The sequence below is a fragment of the Ceratotherium simum genome, chromosome 26, assembly GCF_057802395.1.
Source record: "Ceratotherium simum simum isolate JZ-2026a chromosome 26, ASM5780239v1, whole genome shotgun sequence".
NCBI lineage: Eukaryota > Metazoa > Chordata > Mammalia > Perissodactyla > Rhinocerotidae > Ceratotherium > Ceratotherium simum.
The window spans coordinates 26,846,166-26,859,486 of record NC_141925.1 but is presented as its reverse complement, the minus strand read 5'-3'; the positions used below and the strand labels follow the sequence as shown (position 1 = coordinate 26,859,486).

Sequence of the window (13,321 nt, the reverse complement as noted above, 5' to 3'; positions counted from 1 at the left end):
GAGTGAATGGAGGAAAGAGGTGTAAGAAGCATGGTTCAAAGTCTTCGATTGACTATACTGAACAGTAACTTTATATGACCTAAAAATTATTCTGAACCTCAGTGGTGTCATAGTCTCTGACTATACAGCCCTCACAGTTAGGGCTAACATATTGCTAAAGATGGAGTTAATGTTTTAAAGGGAGGATGTCTAAACACTTCTAGATTCATTTTAGTGGGGCAAACCAAATAAAATGGTTTTAAAGGCAAACATTCAATATACTTCATTTTAAACTAAAAAAGAATTAACACATGAAATGCCATGAACAGCAGATGCCATTCTTTTTTATATATATTTACAATTTTACATATTTACTTATCAATATATCTTCCATCTTTACAATTATAAAATTATTTCAAACTGCAGAATAGTGGTACCATTGAATTTTCTTAAACATACATTTTGTAGCATTCATTTGTTTTATCCTTTAAAAGGCAATTATTTACCCAAATCCAAACCACAGTCAATGTCACGGAGGAACCACATAGGAAAATCAAGGAGAAAAAATAGACTGAGACAAAATTTTCACACAAGTTGTGAATGAATCTATTTCAGTAACTCAAATAAATAGTACTTTATTATTTACTAAGCTTCCCTTGCCAGGAAAAACAAAACAAAACAAATAAAACAATCCCCACAAACTGTACCTTTATAAAAACACTCTAACATTTATAAGCAATTAACTTATATTCTAGATCCCAATCAGTGGACGGTAGTAAGGGCTAGCTACAACTTAGGCTCAAATAAATACTATCCACGTAAATTTTTATCATCCTGCGTAAACTTGAGGTTGTAATGGCGGAGGAAGTTTATCATTTTCAACATTTTCAGAGTCAATAGCTGCTAAAGACTGATTTGGGGGCTTAATTTCAAGTGGATATTTCTCAACAATGTCTTGAACCTCTTTTGCAATTCCATCCGTCCAATCTATTAGATCTTTTTCAAGTTTCTTGGCTTCATTCATAATCCTTTCCTGTCGTTCGTTCAATTGAGACAGGAGATCCAAGTTCTTATACATTTGCTTAACACCTAAGCAAGCATCAGGAGACCAATTCTCAGACTCTTGCTTCCTGGGAGAAGTCTGGCCAGACATGTATCGGTCAAAATCTTCCTGACTTAAATTCAGAGATTGAGCATCCAATTTCTCAATGAAAGCCACAGCACAGCACTACAAAGAGAAGAGCATGTTATTTATTATGGTCATATGAGGAATGTTACATAAAAATATTCAAATAGATTTTTAAAAATCCTTTTATTATGGATAATTTGTAACAGAATGAAAAGTAGACAAAATAGACTAATGAACCTCCATGGACTTCAGCTTCAAAAATTACCAACTCAGAACCAATCATGTTTCCTTTACACTCCCATCGGAAATAATACATTTCTTCCTTTAAAAAAAAAAAATTAAATCTAATTGCCAACTCCCATGAGTCTGACTGTCAGAAATTCAGTCCTCTCCTTGGGTTATTCGAAGGTCCTAGGGTCTTGTACAGAGTGAAATAACTAGGAGCACCTTCAGTGTTTGTTCCACACTGGCTACTACAGAGCTTCCCATGGATAAAAACCAAATAATTCCTTGAAGTTGAAGGCTCTCTGCTTCCCTGCCATGTTGCAGGGCAGAGGAATCACTGTTGTGTCCTGGAGCTCCAGGGCCAAGTGTCTGGGGGACATGCCCAAGAAAGTCATTCCCTTTTGAGGTCTTGCCAGACTCACAACGCACACCCAGGGCAAGGCCAGCCACTGGGCGTGTACTGGTACTGGTATGGCACACAGACCTCTGGTCCTCAAAGAGATATTTTAACACCAAATAGTTAAAAGAACAACCTTTGAAATCAGACAACGCTGAGTCAGGCAAGAAGAGTTAAATGTCACTTCTGTCACTTGACAGCCAAGAGTTGTGTGACTCTAGGAAAGTAACCTAAGCTCTCTGAGGTTTCCACATCTGTAAAATGGGGGAAATATCACCCAGATTTATTGTGATAATTAAACAACATAACACACGTAACATGCTTAGCTCATAGGTCTGTAGTAAACAATGAATAATGGTAGCAATTATTAGTAAAGAAATGCTAGGGCAAATGCTCAGTGATAGGCAGCTCTCAGAATTTCTTCTGAGAAACTTATTCACAGGATCCTACATTCTTAGTCATAAAAAAGAGAATAATCTCTTTAAGGAATACTTAGCAAATCTATTACAACCGACTCATCTGGTGAGAAGGTGCCTATCTGACCCTTCCACACAGGCTCACGCTGTGTGTGTGGAATCACTGCAGCCCTGTTACCTGGAGAATGGAGGAATCTAAGACGATTCTATCATTTCCGGCTTAGGTGAAGGGATATACAGTATTGCCACTAATGGAAATCGTGTATATTGGAAAAGAAAAAAACATTTGATAGGGAAGCAGTTTCAGTTTTGAACAAATTAAATTTGAGGCACAATGAATAGCTGGAAGTGGAGCTCAGTGTCAGGTCGAAAGAGGTGACACAAACCTGTGGGTCATTGCTGTAGAGGTGACCAGCAGAGCTGTGACCAGAGGAGACAGTCTAGGGAGAGAGATGCATTGAGGACAGAGCCCTGGGGAGTAACACAACTCAAGAGGAAGTAGGGGACACAAAGCCTACAAAAAGACAAGGAAGAAGGAGTGGATTGTGGAAGCCAAGGGACTTAAGAAGTTCCTGAACAAAGGAGTCCTCAAAAGAGTGTTAAAGAAGTGAAGTACGATGAAGACTGAGAGTTCCCATGGGATTTGGCAACTGGCAGATTTTTTACTTTTGCCAGAGCAGTTTCGTTGGAGCAGGGGGAGGAGAAGCCAGACGCTGAGTCAGGCAAGAAGAGGATGAAGAAAGAAGACGCGAACATAGTTAAGGCTGCAAGTCAAGGTGCTGGGAAGCTGCAGAGCACAGAGGACCCAGCAGCCTTCACTGTTGACAACGAGGGCTACCCTCCAACACCTCCTGCTCCTGCGCCACTTCTCCTCTACCGGCCATGTCTCCACCTCCACACTTCTCAGCGATTTCCAGACTGTCTGATACTCTCTGGATAAAGAACTTCATCCAAAAGGCTCTTTTCTAGCAGTCAAGTGCATGTTTCACTTATGTTAAGGAATATGAGTACTTCGGCCACTTCAACTTTTTTGTGGAATATAGGTTAAACAACCATGTGTCTGGAAGGATGAAAAACACTGCAAATGATGGAGGAAGCACCATTTTGAAAAAGAGCATTCCCAAGTCCCTCAACCTGCAAACGACACTCCCCAGATGCTGGCAACTACAGTCACGAGCAGCTGAACACAATGGCTGAGGGTGAAGAGTAACAGGGGCAGGTCCAGGTTTTGAGGGACCCGAAGCTTATACACTTTTGTGAACCCACTTAAAAGAAAAAAAAGATAAATACAAATTTAGGTACGAAAGTGAATACATATTTAGGATGTAAAAATACATCACAACAAATTCCTGGAGACTTGGAGATTCAAGTACTTTTTAGACAATTTACCAGAAATGCTTCCTTATGTAACCTGGCTTCCTCTCCCTACCTATTACCCTGTACAATTTCCAGGACAGGAAACAAAGCACATAAGGTGTCTTGAGGCTCAGATTCATTAGCTTGACAGTAAATCTAGTCTAAAGCAAACAAGCAGAAGTTTAGCAGTCAGTAAAAGACGTATTCAGCCATATAACTTAGATGTACATACTTGAATACTGTCTTGCCTAGAAACAATTTGCACTGTAACAAAACAATAGTTGAAAATCATTTCACATTCTCTAAACTGACCCCTTCTTAAAATACTGAGTATTAGTTCTAAGAGGTAACTTGTAGAAATAAACAAAAAATGAATCTTAAGTCTTCTAACAAAGGAATCAAAATCCAAGATCTGACTTATTCATGACTGAAACAACCCAACTAAGTGAAGGCTCTTATACCGGGACCCCAGGGAGTAATGGCCAACAGCAGCAGAGACCCCTCAACGTGGCTGTCATGTTTCCTATAAGGGCACCATAGTGTCTGGTCAAGTATTGGGAGGTAGGGTGCCTGCACAGCCTGGTCACATGTGCTCTGTGACACCAAGCAAGCATCCTCAGCTATGCTGACTCCTCAACTCAGGAGCATTAATCTGTCACAGGCCTGTGAGTGACTGGTCACATCCCTAAAATAAAGAACTTCATGGTTCTTCTCCATAACACCAAGAAATCAAATACTTACCAGATTTGTGAAATAGTAGCCATCCTCCCCAGTCATCAAGCGGCTTGGGTTGCAGAAGCGGGTGATATACTGGATATTGGACTGAAGGCGTGGGGGGTTGCCCTTCAAGACAATGTAGATGAGAGTGGGTAAGAAGTCGTCAGCTGAAGCTGGCTCATTCTTGGTGATCTTGATGGCATTGAAGATGTGCTTGCTGCACTTGGTGATGCAGGCCAACTTATCTCGAGGCACACGCTTTGAATCCATTTCAATGATATCTATAAGGCAGAAAAGACACTGCTTCCAGTGAGAAAACAGTTACATAAAAGAAACATTAGGATAATCATTTTTTATCTATTAAGTTACAGAGGTTCACCTGCTAACCCTTTCTCCACCAGTTAACTTAGGGTATGCAAAACTTAGACTGCAAAAAGAGTACATACTAGCCTACATTTATAGAACACATGACCATGAGCCAGGCACTACACAGTATGCTTTCCAAGTATATATTTTTTTCATCCTTAGATTATGCAGTGGACACTAATTATTAAGAGAACTGAGGTTCAGAGAAGTTTGATATTTGCCCAAGACTATACAGACAGCAAGTGACAGACAGGGGATTTGAAACCAAGTCTATCTGACTCTAAAGCCCTTTCTCTTAATCATGATGGTAAACTGCTACTGAGCTCAATGGAGAAATAAGAAGAGTCGTTTTACTGCTTCTGTTCCTCTTTTTTTTTAAAGATGTTAGATTATTTTATTTATTTATTTATTTATTTATTTATTTATTTTTTCCCCCAAAGCCCCAGTAGATAGTTGTATGTCATAGCTGCACAACCTTCTAGTTGCTGTATGTGGGACACGGCCTCAGCACGGCCTGACAAGCGGTGCGTCAGTGCGCGCCCGGGATCTGAACCCGGGCTGCCAGCAGCGGAGTGCACGCACTTAACCTCTAAGCCATGGGGCCTGCCCTGTTCCTCTTAATACATTGTAAAACTCAGTTTAGAAAGCCTCAATTTGCATACTGCTTTTTAGAAATGTGGCTACTATACAAAGCATCTTTGTATTGGGTATCAAAATACAGCTGCTGAAATCCATCACATGGAGCTCCAGAGTGGCCAATCCTCACGGCATGTAAATCTCCACGAGCTGTGAACATCTACAGCACCTTTATGACTCTTATAACCTGCTGGTGAGCATAGGGAATAAAGCAAGGGTATAAATTTAATCTGACAAACAATATTGTATTTCTTGAGAAAAAAATTATTTCACTGCCTTTAACAAACATTAAGTCCAATTGGTGGGCTCTTATAAACGCCCCCTTGTCACAAAGACGAGGAGGTGGTGAGGAATAGTTAGGCACAAACTGTCGGCACAGCTAGAACCACACAAGAGGAGGGAGGGAGTGTGCCTTTGGATGTATGTATCTGCTGGTACCCTGGAACACTGTGAAAGAGAATAGCTGAGACAGCTTAATTTGACAGCAATTTCCTGCCACTAGCAGGAATAAAAGTTTCAGATTTAGGCAGGATGGTGGTACATGCCACAGAACATTTATAGAACACATGACCATGGTTCTTTTTCATGGTTCTTCTCCATAACACCAAGAAATCAAATACTCACCAGATTTGTGAAATAGTAGCCATCTTTAAAACTTAAAGAATAAAACCCCCTACCCTGGTGTGCTGTTCCATGACTTGTGCTACCCTGAAGTCCACACGAGGAGATATGGGAGGAAAAAGCAAACAAAATAGAAACTCCCCATTCTTCTAGTAATGATCCCCACCCCGCCCCCAATCTGCCTGCTATTATTTACTTTTCAGTCCTCAGATAATTGCTTTGTGTCTTCTGTCCAGGGCTTTTCCTTGTAATCAGTAGGAAAGATAGGGTTGAGTGTGGGCACTCTCAGCTGATGTCTAGACTTATCTTTAACGGGCAACAAAGTAGGCCGTACTTCTAGGTCGTGGTTTCTCCACCTGGGCACTACTGACATTTTGGGCTGGATAACTCTTTGTTATAGGGGACTGTCCTGCGCACCACAGGATGTTTGGTAGCATGCCTGGCCTCTACTCACTAGACGACAGGTGTCAATTGAAAAGGAAAATGCCTCATTCAGTGTATTAACAAAACCGATAGTGCTGTTCAGTAGCACATGGGATGATTTGGAGAAATTTAACCGATCTCTCCATATTTAAGACCATTGTTATAGACTGTCCTCTCTTAGGCTGACAATTTTAGATTAGGAAGAAAGTGGTCATATAATCTTTGGTCCTCTCAGAGGCAGAATGTGTCTGCACTTGGATTGGCAAGACATGGGAGCTAAGATGAGAAAGAGTAAGAAGGTTTTTAAAATCTTGTGGCTGAATTATTATTATCAAAAGATCTCTTGATACTCCATCTTGGATGCCTTGAGAGAAAAGTTTCACCTCTCAAATTCTATTAACAAACTGTTGATGTATTGAAATCCACTTTCTTAGTTCTATTTTTAAGTAAACAATGGTCTGGCACTTGTACTTTCTGGTTTTACAAGGTCTGTCCTGTGGCTTTTCAGAAAAGAGACCTCAACATAAATTCCTATGGAGTACTTTCAACATAAACCAGTTGGTTTTGAACTTTCTAGTAAGAGTCTTTGGAAAAAATGCAAGTACAGGGTCCATATCCAGGCTTTGAGAGGCTCTCACCTTCAATCTCTTACAATGTTCTCTGAGCAAAAGTTAGGAGCAGAGGTGGTCCTTGACCCAAAGGAATCAATTCTTGGGACTACTGACATGGCCTAGCAGAAAGTTTGAACAACAAAGAGGACAGTATTTAGCTGGGCCAATCAGTCTCTACACAGGGAATTACAGAGAATAATTCATTTAATAACAGGAGTTGAAACGCAAAGATATACAAGGAGAAGCAGAACCTGAGAAAGAGCCATGTTAACAGCAGATGACCCAGTCCCTAAAGGCGGCTTGAAGTTAAGTTTCTCTGCGAGTCCTGACTCCCTTCCAACCCTGATAACATCTTAAGCAAACTTCCATTTCTTCCTACAACTTGAGCAAGTCTGTGGTTCTTATAACCAAAGGAGCCTACTTACTGGCCTGCCTCCAACAATGCTAACATCAGCTGACCCACTTTGCTTCCCAGGAGAATTTCATTAACAATTTCTAAATGAGCAAGTCTTTCCAACTCCTCTCCTTAATTAAGGAGAAGTTGGCCAAGGTTGGATGTCTTCTCCATTAGGAGGTTGTTTTGTTTTTTGTTTTTTTTTTTAACTTTTGTGTTGCACTTCTGCTGATATTCCTATGAATAAGAAACAGAAACCTCATTAGGTCCCTGGACCTGTCCAGAATGGCAGAGCCACATCAATCTAGAGCACTTTATTTACTTCTTGAACAAACCAGAAAAATAATTCAAAGCACATCTCTGATTAACAACCAATTAGAGGCATCATTTTAATATGTAACTTTAGCCTGGGGATTACCTTGCCTCACCAATTCCCTCCCTCCCTCTAAAATTATTTTGAATACATAAATGCAACTGAGTTTTAAGAAATTTGCCCTAGCTGTATCTGACCTTAGTTTAGTTCAATGACCAAGAAATAAGAGACCCTGGTCATGGAAAGTGAAGGAGAAAATTAGCTGACCTGCTAATCTGAATGCTTCAAATTCATAAAACTAACACTCTTGCAAATCACTTTTATCACATTCCAATATATCTTTGGCAGTCTGCATTTTAGAAATACTTTACCATCTTTTTGCTCACTGAAATAAGTATGGATTTATAAAGCAAAATGTGAACTTCAAGGGAAAAAGATCCAAATATAAAAACTCTCCATTTCACCAACCTGTAATTGCTTTCACCACCATATCAGACACTTCTGGAATTTCTTCATTAACAGGGACACAAAGCATCTGAGGTGTAACCCAGTGCAGGGCTCTACAAAGAGAGAAAGACAGTAAAAAAGAGTTCCAAGAATGGACTGTAGTCATTTACCTTGTCATTTCCTTCAGTTAAGGGAAAATATGGGGCACCACTGACTAATCAGGCAATCCTAGGCCCAAGCACATCACCCCTGCACACATTAGGAGCTCAGCTGATGTGCCGAAGTAACCAGAATCCTAAAATGAGGCTTCTCTTCTACATTTATTAAAAGAAAAGCAGAAGACAATTTTACCAGTTGAAATGAGATTATACTAAGACTGAACACTTGATATTTGAGAATGAAGATTTGAGAAGAATCTGTTGCTCCCTGTCCTCGCTGTTCACCACCATTAATGTCCTTTTAGGCTGACCTCAACTTCCAAGGCACACCAGAGCCTGTGTAAGAGGCCAACGAGCACGTGTCACCTCAGCCAGTATCATTGAGTTTCCTGGTCACATCATAACTTCACTCCAGAGACTCTGCTGCTGAGCTTCCCCACTTGCCTGACTAATGCTCTCACCTTGCTTCTCAGTCCAAAGCCTATTTTCCATCTTCCCAACATCCACTCCTCACTTCTGGGGTAACACCATCAAGTACAGGTCTACCAATCACCAGCCCTGTTGTCTGGGAACCCCATTTGGGATTCCTAGGAACACTTCATTCCAGAAACAGCTCATCACACTCAGTCTTGGCCCTGTTCCCACATTTAGATGGCCTGTTTCGAAAGCGTTTTGCTGCCACTGAAATGCAGAGCACTGGGGCTCACTCTACTGGCTATGGAAGACTGGGTGCTTTGCAAAGTGTTATCAAGCCAGTGCTAGTGGAAAGATGCGATTGAAGGAATGGTTGAATAATGAGCACCCCTGGTAGTAATGAGGAAAAATGATACCCATTGCCTTGATATGGATAGTCACAGCCTCCTGTCTGACAAGATAGTATAATGAAACGAGAAAAATAATGCAATTTCCTCCTGCTCCTTGGAAATTTTGGAGATCCGAAACAATCTCAAATACCAAACATGGTTCTTATCTAAAGCTACTTGGAGTCAGCTAGATAAGCAAGATAGTGACTTGAGCCCTTTCTTTCTGTCAATTTACCATATTCCTTTTCTTTCTGACACCACAAAGAAGCTTATCTGCTAAGGGTGGCAGGTACCTTACCACCACTACTTCCTCTCAAGGTTTGAAACTCAAGTGCCCTTGTTTTCCCACAATGTGTTCTTCCAATAGTAGTAGTAAATACAACAAGACAAAGCAAAACAATCAACTACCTGATCCTCTTTTGAATAGCAAGATCTTTCTTCTCATCATCAGTAGTTTCTGGACAGAACACATATTTATAGAGACGAGTCATGATGTACTTTTCAATCTGATCCATTATCTTCTCAACTCTTTCTGGAGGCACTGAAATATCCAAATAGATACAAAAGCTCAAGAGAAGGATGGACATTTAAAATTAAGAGTATGTTTTTCATAGTACTTTCTACATGGCAGAAGACTAATTTACTAGAAAGACATTTAACACACCCAGAACCAAAAGTATAAGATGTTACATTAAAAAAATACTCTTTTGGGGGCCGGCCCGGTGGCACAAGTGGTTAAGTGCGCGCGCTCCGCTGTGGCGGCCCGGGATTCGCTGGTTCGGATCCCAGGCGCGCACTGACGCACTGCTTGGCAAGCCATGCTGTGGCGGTGTCCCATATAAAGTGGAGGAAGATGGGCACGGATGTTAGCCCAGGGCCAGTCTTCCTCAGCCGAAAAAAAAAAAAAAAGAGGATTGGCAGATGTTAGCACAGGGCTGATCTTCCTCACAAAAAAATAAATAAATAAAAAATAAAAAAATATTCTTTTAAAAAGTACCTCAACTTTTGGGACTGCCTTTTACAGAATCCCCACTTCTAACTTAAGCTGTTTTGGCAGGACCTAACAGGTATATACAGCTGGCCAAGTGGAAAGACCTCAGCATGGGTCGCTCCCTATTGCTACAATTAGAAAAGGACTTGAAATTCCCAAGACTGATGAATGCTGGCAAAACTCGCCCTTTCATTTTTCTGTGGTTTATTATAAAACCTTAGAGATCTCTCTGAGGTATATATATATGGGGCAGATTTCTCAGATATACATGTATGCTAAGTACATACTAAAATCCAACATCAATGGAAATCAATTTCAAGAATCCCTAAAAACCTAAAGCGCTAAGGCAGTGGTTCTCAATTTTTTTTCCGGCACCAACCCATGTGAGGAATATATAATCACGAACAATGACTCACTAAGATGGTAATTTCAAGATGGGGGTTTCATTTAGAACCCTCCCAAGGGATTTTAATTGACTCTGCCCCTCCCCCAATGAAGTTATTAAACATTGCTCAATAAATTATCCAACTGCTCTGATGATCTTGGAACGATATACATGGTGGTATTCAAAGGCACTGTTAAGTATCAGACTAGCTACCAGCATGTCAGTGTAGTAGTTACAGGACAGAGTGGGCAAACCAGCCAGGCCTCAGGGAAGGAGAGGAACTACTAAGAGACTCAGCAGTCAGGCCTGTGCAACCACCAGCAATCCCTCAATGGCTGGCTAACAAAGTATTACCTTTTCCACGAGTCTGCATTTTTTCAGCCACATTCTGATAAAAATCCTGAGTACACTCTGACTGCTCCTCAATGCTTAAATCCTGAAACAAAGAGACAAAGAGGCTGCTTGGTAGCTGAAGAAAGACCATGAGTAAAGCTCTAAATTTCACAAAGTTTCCAAAACCCACTCCTTAAATTGGTACTAATCTCGAAAGTACTTATAAACTATATTTACTCTGCAGGGGAGAAAAACCTATCCATTAATATTATTTACAACATCCCATGACCTCTTATTTTCTTTTTCTGTATATACATATTCCTACATGGGTATAATGCATATTTTCATAATTTACACATTTATGTACATTTCTATTTATCTAATCTACTTAACTATTTTTGATGGCTTTCTAACATTCCATTATATTAACTGGTTTATTTAACCATCCTCCTCCACTGTGCATTTGAGTTCCTTCCCTTGTCTCACTATTATGTATTGCAGCTAGAAACAGTTGTGTGAAGACTGTTTCTTTTGGGTTCTTTGTGATATATTTTCAAAAGTAACATTAACAGTAATAAGTATGAACCACTTAGACCGTAGCTCTAAGTACCTCTAAGAATCTATTGCTAGGTACGATCCTCAGAAACCCCACTGTACAGTCATTAGCCATGCATACGTGCTTATTTCTCCACGGCCCCTACAAGGCTGGGCTTTATAATTTTTATTTGGTTTTACTGATTTTATAGGTGTAATTACATATATTTATTTCCTACTTTCTTCCAAAGAATATTTGAAGTCTATATAAAAGAAAAACACAGTTCAGCACAATAAACTAGAAGGTGATAAAAAAGAAAAACAAAACATGGAGAGAAAAAGAAAGTAGAGGCAGGAATGAGAACACAAAAATGTACTCCTTGAAGATATGGAAGTTAGTCAAGAGTCAGCCCATAAATTTGTCTCTAACCAAACTTTCTAGCAATCATCACTAAGATGAAAAGAGTTGCATAACTGAGTGTCCAAAATATAAAAGCAAATTAATTCTTCAGGTGAAATTCTGACACCAAAATCAGAAATTTCTCCCAAGCATTCTCGTAAAGCTGTCACTGTAGAAGGGCATGAATATAGTCCAGGACAAATTCCATAGGACTGTTTCTCATAGACTGCCTCTGCACAGGCCAATGACAACAAACACCACTGGCTCACAGAACCCCAGTGAAGCATACAGACCCTGACGTTCTGGCTTAGTTCAGAAAAGATGCCTTGGGGTCAGGGGCAGTGACCACACCTTGCCTCTCTGCCTTTACAATGTCTCTCCTGTTGATCCTTTCTTGGTTTGGGCCCTTGTTACCTCTCACCTGGAGTTTAGCTGCTCCCCCCACCTTTGATCTTCCTCACTTTTCCATCCATCTTACACACCACAGTCCAACTGATCATCTTAGATTATGATCTGATCACACTGGGCCTCAAACCTCCAATGACTGTCCATCAGATGGATACTGAAGAGCACACTCAGCCCAAATAGTCCATCCTGCTTCCCACTTACTCTGTCAGGTTACCTATTGTTCTAAGTATCTGCTTTTAGTTTTCCCATCTCTCTAACACTGAAATTATTGTCTCTAGCCAGATTAGCTTTACTCCTCTCCAACCCTCCAACAGCTGTCCAAGGAAGTCCCCATAGCATCTCCTTTAAGACTCAGTTCACATCTTACCTCCTTTAACAAGTTGTTCTTCATTCCCTTAGTCAAAATAATCTTGTAGTCACCTCACAGCACTTACAACACTCTGTGACCACACAGACTGCAACTCATTACTGTCTTAATTAGTTATTTACATAAGAGCCATTTGGTTGAATTGAAATTGATTCCTCGTCTAGTAAGAACTAGGTACTACCCTTAGTAAACTTTATACATTTTGTAATGTTAAGCTTTTATTTATATTCACCACAATTGCCCACCGTTTCCTTCCATTTTACCTGACTTTAATTTTTCATTGCACAGATGTTTAAAAAGTTAATACCATTAAACCTTTTACCAGATCATTAAGAACAATTCTTCAACAGTTCAATGTTAGCTCCTCTCCACAGGTGAAATAAATATCCTAATCTACTTTCTTCTAAGTTTTTTCATGTTTAGCTGTTTATTTGGCTGGAATATCAGGTGCACAGTATGAAACACAGACCTTAAATAATCTGTTACACAAACTTCCCCGTCTTTTTCAGCAGCAATTAGTAAAAAGAAGCCCGGTTTCCCTTTGTTTTCCAGTTATCATATAATTTGCTCCTGAGAAACTAAATCTATGTCTAGAATCCCTTGTTTATTTCACTGTTATATATATATATTTTTATCAAAATCACATCCACTTGTGAAAACTTTCGTTTTAGAGTATATTTTGAAGTCCGCTAGATTTAGAAACCTCTCCTCCCAAATCCTTATTTCTCCCACCACTCAAAAAGATTATGTGGTATACCTGCCTCCTTGTTTTTCTAGAATAAACAATGTATCTAAATGATATTTTAAGTGTTCATGTGGATCTGCAAAGTATTTGTAAATTTATCTTTTTATTTTCCTCAGCTAGATCCAAGATATAATCCTCAAAAGTCTTTTAATTCTTTGAATGAATCT

The 13,321-nt window shown here is 39.9% G+C and overlaps 1 protein-coding gene across 3 annotated transcripts in view; it reads right to left on the bottom strand.

Moving 5' to 3' along the window:
• Positions 1-598: 598 nt before the first annotated feature.
• RABGEF1 (RAB guanine nucleotide exchange factor 1) overlaps positions 599-13,321 on the bottom strand; it is a 67,009-nt gene continuing 54,286 nt past the window's right edge. For all 3 annotated transcript variants that reach the window (XM_014794598.2, XM_004439502.3, XM_087417402.1), the window contains exons 5-9: positions 10,722-10,803; positions 9,400-9,532; positions 8,052-8,143; positions 4,244-4,500; positions 599-1,207 (exon numbers count right to left, since the gene is read on the bottom strand). In XM_014794598.2, the coding sequence (XP_014650084.1) occupies positions 809-1,207; positions 4,244-4,500; positions 8,052-8,143; positions 9,400-9,532; positions 10,722-10,803 (963 nt within the window). In that variant the 3' untranslated portion in view covers positions 599-808. The remainder of the gene's footprint in view (positions 1,208-4,243; positions 4,501-8,051; positions 8,144-9,399; positions 9,533-10,721; positions 10,804-13,321) is intronic.